This window comes from Ostrea edulis, chromosome 5 (genome assembly GCF_947568905.1).
Source record: "Ostrea edulis chromosome 5, xbOstEdul1.1, whole genome shotgun sequence".
Taxonomy (NCBI): domain Eukaryota; kingdom Metazoa; phylum Mollusca; class Bivalvia; order Ostreida; family Ostreidae; genus Ostrea; species Ostrea edulis.
The window spans coordinates 87,131,795-87,138,903 of record NC_079168.1 but is presented as its reverse complement, the minus strand read 5'-3'; the positions used below and the strand labels follow the sequence as shown (position 1 = coordinate 87,138,903).

At 36.0% G+C, this 7,109-nt stretch overlaps 1 protein-coding gene across 1 annotated transcript; it reads right to left on the bottom strand.

The window, feature by feature from the left end:
• Positions 1 to 1,620: 1,620 nt before the first annotated feature.
• Positions 1,621 to 5,808, bottom strand: LOC125652845 (keratin, type I cytoskeletal 9-like). Its single transcript, XM_056166624.1, has 3 exons — positions 5,783 to 5,808; positions 1,852 to 2,704; positions 1,621 to 1,719 (listed from the first exon to the last, which is right to left on the bottom strand). The coding sequence occupies exons 2-3, from the start codon at positions 2,698 to 2,700 to the stop codon at positions 1,708 to 1,710; spliced, it is 861 nt and encodes a 286-aa protein (XP_056022599.1). The 5' UTR covers positions 2,701 to 2,704; positions 5,783 to 5,808; the 3' UTR covers positions 1,621 to 1,707.
• Positions 5,809 to 7,109: the final 1,301 nt, after the last annotated feature.

The following is a 7,109-nucleotide window of genomic DNA, read 5'->3' as shown; positions in this document are numbered from 1 at the left end:
CACGGTACGGTACGCTTTCGGGCTTTTGGGGGCGGGGTTTGCATAATATTATCCTGCACGCTTTCTGAACGGTACGGTTCGTTTCTTGAACGGTACGGTTCGTTTCTTGCACGGTACGGTACGCTTCTTGAACGGTACGGTTCGTTTTTTGCACGGTACGGTACGTTTCTTGAACAGTACGGTTCGTTTCTTGCACGGAACGGTTCGGTTCGTTTTTAAGGTGTAGTAGCACGTTTCAGGGTCTGTATATGAAAACTGTCATTAGTTTGGCTGGTGGTCAGGAGGCCTTTTAAATATAGATATACTTAGAATTTAAAAATAAAAGGTTTTGATGAAAGGAGAAAAAACGAACAGTGAACAATCTCATAACTCCTATAAGCAATACAAAATAGAGTCTGATAGAAATCTTGTCGGTATGCATATCATCATACATCTATCATGAATTTAAAATAAAGACCACAGACAAGAACCTGTTTCCTCATTTTGTCCGAAAACTTCAGTTTACAAAACGGATTTGATATCAGCATTTTTTCGCCTTTTGCTTCAGCAGAGTTGTATATTTGTTGTGGTGACAGTACACATTGTAAGAACAAATTTCCCATGCAAAGTGGGGTTTTATTTGCGAAAATGACTTCCAAAATACACACATGAACAAGTGAAAATATCGAAGTGACCTATTCCATAAATCCCATGAAGCGTGAAAAGTTAGGAGAAGGACAACACAGACCCTTGGACAAACCAGAAGTGGGATCAGGCGTGCAGAAGAAATAAGCATGCCCTACAATCTGATCAAAATCAGATCCTTTGATCCGCTTACGTAGATAACTACATAAGGATCTGAAGTAACTCAATAAAGGATCATATCAGTCTGACCTTTCGTTAAACCAATCAAATACATGCTGTCAAGATTTCTGCCCGCGATCCCTTGTGTCAATTTACATACATGACTGTTCCCATGATCAGAGGGATCCTCTGCATCCTATGCGGGTTTTGTTTTATTCAGCCTGTTTAAAAATTCCGATGGAGAGGAAACAATAAAACAAATTTTGTAATTGACTGACGAATCAAGATTGACCGACGAAAGAAAACAGTTGATTAGCAGCGCTCTGACGTCGACATCGTTGAAAATACTGATACTGGTGTGCACCAGAAATGTTAAAGTCGGTACAAATGATACTTAAAACTCATTAAAGCAAAACGACAGGCTGAAAATGTTTTTTTTTCAATTCTTATCAAATTAAGAACGAGATTTCCCAAGAACCAATAACCTGTCATTGGGTCAAATGCGTCTGACGTGTTTTATACCAATTGCTAGGCCGTATCAAGTTATTTTGACTACGGACTACTCCGTTTACCTGATCAAGATATAGGGCTCATGGCGCGTGTGACCGGTATATAGGTGATGCTACTCCGATTATGCAGCTGGTCCCACCTCTGGTATGTCGAGGGGTCAGTGTTTGTCCAATTCTTAATTTTGTATTTTGACTGGATTTATGAGATGAATCATTGTTCGTTATCTTCATTTGTTCATTAACGCCTTTATCTATATGTTTATGATGTTTGTGTCAGGCTTCCTCGTCTATTCAATATAATTTATCAATGTTAAATAAATATCATTTCATTCCATATTTTATTAATGAAGTAGAAATAATGTACACACACATAATCCCATATACACTTTTCAAGAAGACCATTGATTCCTAGTTTTCAGTAGTAATCCTGCAATAAAAAGGAAAGTTTAATTAATACACCGTAGAGTATCATTTCATAATTAAAAGAAATAGAAACAGACAACCAGACATTTACAATGAAATTCAACAATTCACATTCTTAAATCCAAAGTATGTTTACTTTTCCGAAAGATCTCCCAGAGTAGCCACCGGATCCGAAACCACCATTGTAATAAACCCCTCCGTAACCTTTGCCTTGATAGGAATCACCTCCATAACCTAAGCCACCATAGAAACTTCCTCCATAGCTGCCTTTTCCTCCATAGGAACCTCCTCCATAGCCGCCTTTTCCTCCATAGGAACCTCCTCCATAGCCGCCTTTTCCTCCATAGGAACCCTCTCCATATCCAAAGCCTCCTTTGTAATCTCCTCCATAGCCACCTTTTCCTCCATAGGAACTACCTCCATAGCCGCCTTTGCCTCCATAGTAATCCCCTCCATAGCCACCTTTGCCTCCATAGGAACCTTCTCCATAGCCGCCTTTTCTTCCATAGGAACCTCCTCCATAGCTACCTTTTCCTCCATAGTAATCTCCTCCATAGCCGCCTTTGCCTCCATTGTAAACTATTTGATAATTACCTTTGCCTCCATAGGATCCCTCTCCATATCCAAAGCCTCCATAGTAATCTCCATAGCCGCCTTTGCCTCCATAGTAACTACCTCCATAGCCGCCTTTGCCTCCATAGTAATCCCCTCCATAGACACCTTTGCCTCCATAGTAATCTCCTCCATAGCCACCTTTGCCTCCATAGTAAACTACTGGATAACCGCTTTTGCCGCCATAGGAACCCCCTCCATATCCACCTTTGCCTCCATAGTAATTTCTGACATAGCCACCTTTGCCTCCAAAGAAAACTACTGGATAGCCGCCTTTGCCTCCATAGGAACTTCCACCATAACCACCTTTGCCTCCGTAACCAGTACTAAGGGCTACAGAGAGGAGAGCGACGAAGCACAACAGCTTCAACATTCTGCTAATAAGATGGCTATATATAAATATATGGATTCATTTCTTACCGTGTTCCTATTGAAACACATACGAATGAAAAAATGAAAATAACAAGTGATCAATCTCATAACTCCTACAAAGAATACAAAACTTAAAGTAGGTCAAAAATAGACCTCTGGACATCCAAAACGTGGCATCCAGTGCCTAGGAGTAAGCATCTCCTATCGATCGGTCCCACCCGCCGTTAGCCCTTTATCTCAATTGGGTAAACAGAGTAATCCGTAGTTAAAATGAGTGTGTGAACAGTCTCAATTGGTTAAGATACAAAGCAGTTATTTTTATGTAGAATTTCGAACAAAAGCTTTGATCGAAAACAAATGCCTATGACTGAAATAGCTTACACATTCTCCTAATCATACAAATGTCGTTGTTTTACAAAAGAGGATGTTCGTGGTTTGTTCTTAAAAATATGTTAAAGAATAAACTTAACAACATCATCCATACTCAAATTGTGATCAGCATTGGATGCCGGTAACCTTCAAAATGTACATGTATGTGTTTATGTCACTAGTCTAACATGTCCACATAAGGCAATTTCTGTCCATTGCTTGCAAATTATCATGACAATTTCCAATTCTTCATCTTCTTTTTCATATCCTACAAAAAAGATTCCGAATGTGCAGAAATAATCATTTCCGTTCATCGTTTTCTACCCCTATACAAAAGCACATCAGTTTCAAATTGGTTAAAAAGATTCTTATGTGAAGTTTAAAGGTAAACTTAATATACTTGTCAAATTCACCTGTTCAGTTTGTAACTTAGATCATAACTTGTCAATTTTTTTTTATCGGAAATTATAAACAATAAGATATCAAAGATATGAGAAACATTCATAAATATACATATTTTACATTTAGCTAAAGTTAAAGACCACTTTACTCTTAAATGAACAGCTTAATATCATCATTGAATGATTGATTGATTGAATATTGTTTAACGTCCCTCTCGAGAATATTTCACTCATATGGAAACGTCACCACTGCCGGTGAAGGGCTGCAAAATTTAGTCATATCCTCGGTGCTTATGGTCATTGAGCAGGGAGGGATCTTTATCGTGCCACACCTGCTGTGACACGGGACCTCGGTTTTCGCGAAGGACCGCCCCATTTATTCGCCTCTTACGACAAGCAAGGAGGTACTGCAGACCTATTCTAACCCGGATCCCCACAGGATGAATTATACGTGTCTTTGAAGTTTCACACATTAGACGTCTCGTGTTTAGATAATGAGACAAATTAACACACACACACACACACACACACACACACACACACACACACACACACACACACACACATATATATATATATATACATATATATATATATATATATATATATATAAAGCACAAACAAACAATTATAACACTCAACCTTACGTTTACCCCTAGGATCTAAACGATATATGTGATAATCAATAGATTAATATATAAAGCACTAAATATATATATATAAATTAGATCCATAGTCGGAGGATGTACCTGCGAAACTCACACAATTAGTACGTACCATCTATCCCGTGTTTAGTAAACCAGAAGTGATAAAAGAATTAGGTAGGTTACATGAGGAATGTTTTGGTTCCAGCTGACAAAGCTTTGTTTGTAAGGCTCATTATTACGACTGTATTTTAAACGAACTTGTCATTAATTCTACTTTTAGTAATCGTACTTATGCTCCAACTGCCCTTTCAGAAGATGAAATTCTATCCTTAAAAATATACAGTGAATCGTGTCTAATCCAACATGTACAAAACAATGAAAATATGAATTTCAGAAGGAAAATAAAGGTCGTAAAAGCCCGGTGAAATGAATTGCACAGGTGTCGGGTTAGGCAGTTTACACAGTATCATATATACAATGGTATCAGGTGATCAATATCTATGCTAGTATATAGGATATAGTATATATCAGAAAAGGTGGCTCGTCTATGAAATATAAATTATTTATACATACAATTCGCTGTTTTCCGTAATTCTTAGAAAAAAAGGCTGGCAAATGGTCTGTTATTGAAAGTTACATGAAAATTTGAAAATGACACAGGTTATATTTGGGATTCTAAAAAATCCCTGAGAAATATTCTAAAAGTAAAATGATTTGATAATAAAAAAATAGTTAAGGACATTTGTCATATCACTTTATGTGTGAAAAATTGAAGATAATGAACAGTGACCAGTCTCATAAATCCTGCAAAGAATGTGTGATATATTGCGCCAAGTTTACTTCGAGACATGGACATTATTTTCTTAGTATTGCCATTCCTTCTTCAAAAGGATAACAACTTTTTATTCATCAGTTAATTATTAATTAATTAATTAGCTGTTCACCTAAGAACCATGCACTATAGAGGAAACATCCTAAAATATGTAGTAGAGCCTGCATACAATCAGTTTCCATATTCTATTGTAATACTTGTATACATCATGAACCGCTTTTGCATGAAAAGATAATCCACTGAAAATTATCTTAATTATAGTTTTTCTACATGTATTTTATTGAAAAAATAGTACTATCTTCATCAATGCAATAAAACTGCGGAAATACAGAACGATGTCTTGTGTGTGCGCGGAATATAACACACTACAAGACAAAATCAAGAATTCTGGAATATTAGATTTTTTCATTTGTAGCCTTCACATCAATAAATCAGACTTTGTATGATTTTAACACGAACCGTTGTTTAGCCTGCTATTATGGACATGTTATCAACCTCAGATGGTTTTGTTTTATATATGTGAAAAAGAAATCGAAAATAGAAAGGAAAAACTACATTTTGAGATTCATATCATTATTTTATTCATAGAAAAAACCCACCAGACGTTACTATTGTACGAAGTATACTAATCTTCCAATTTTAGATATGAAGTAATGCAGTGAGTAGTTTGGAAGTTAACGTAATAGCACACGCAATTTGTTGTGCATATCTCAGAATTGTATAGCTTTAACGAAGAGTTAGGAAAATTTTAAAGTCCGTAAATTTACCTATTTGGTGATAAATTTTGTTTTAGCGTTTGTTTAAATTCTCAGTTGCATAGAAAGAAAATCTCACCTGATTTTTCGTTCTTGACCGGCTACTGTGGTGTGGTAAAGCATCTTCAATTTTGGGCGATATATATACTTCTTGAACAGCCACGTTACAGAGAGGGACGATGCATGCGGTTAGTTCTTTTTTATTTTTGTGATTTTAAAATTAATTAACGAGGAAGTTATTTTACCTTTCAGCAATTGAGCAATCGATATCCTGGATATATGGTATAACATTTACTAAAGGTTTACACTTTGAATGCAATCGGTTTTTTCTGTATCATGCGAGTGTGCGTTTCTTTTCTTTTTTGTCACCGTAATATGGAATTGTAGCTCGTGTAGATTCTTTGGAATTAAAAGGATAGTTGGACATCAAAATTAAAGAACACCGCTGATTAAAAAGAATTAGAACGTTTTTAAAGGTGCTACTGATCTACAAATACGTTTAACTACATTAGAGCACGTTCGTTTTTGTAGCTCGAAAACGCACATTCGATTTCTATATGCTGATATAGGGGCAACTGGAAAGCTTACTTCCGTATCTGAACCCCTACCCCCTTTCCAGCTATGGTCGACCACTTAACAAGGTGACTACTAGTGATATCAATTTCACGGAAAATTTAATTCTAGATCTGTAAACATACATATTCCTAAAGGGTGCTCAATCAACAAAATGAATGATATGATTTCAATTGCATCATATTTCATTTATCCCTTTTCCGTAGATAAGAAAACAAAAAGACACACACGCACACACGCACCCGCGCCACACAATTATTGTGGGAGAAAAGCGTTGGATTTAGAGTACTAACCCCAAAATGTAATATCAAGGATAGTTGGAATGAAGTTGTATGGAAATATGGAATATGATGGGAACCTCTTACACGATGGGTAGAATTCTTGAACGAAATAATTTTCATTGAAAATTATGATAACAGTGTCTGAATGAATTACTTTGGCAAGAAATATTTACGAAAATCAGAAAATGGTGCATAATGGGAGCAGATGGAAAGATTAATTATAATTGTGTATCAACATGACCCCGTTTGAAGATACTGTAGACCACTTTATGGAAGTAATATTTTGCTTGAAATATATACCTATTAATATGAAAATGAAAGGCTTTTATTAATTTTCCTTACGTCATATTATTTCTATCCGTAGAACAGAAATACCTTTATCATGAATTATAAGATATGAACAGGATTTACTCTGACCAGTTTCTAAAATGTATGGAGATACACTGTATACAGGGAAAAGAAAGAAGGAGAAAAACCTCTCCAGAAATTGAGAGAAAAATAATCTGAAAAATTCGTAGATCTATCAAAATGCAACACCAGTATTAAACATAA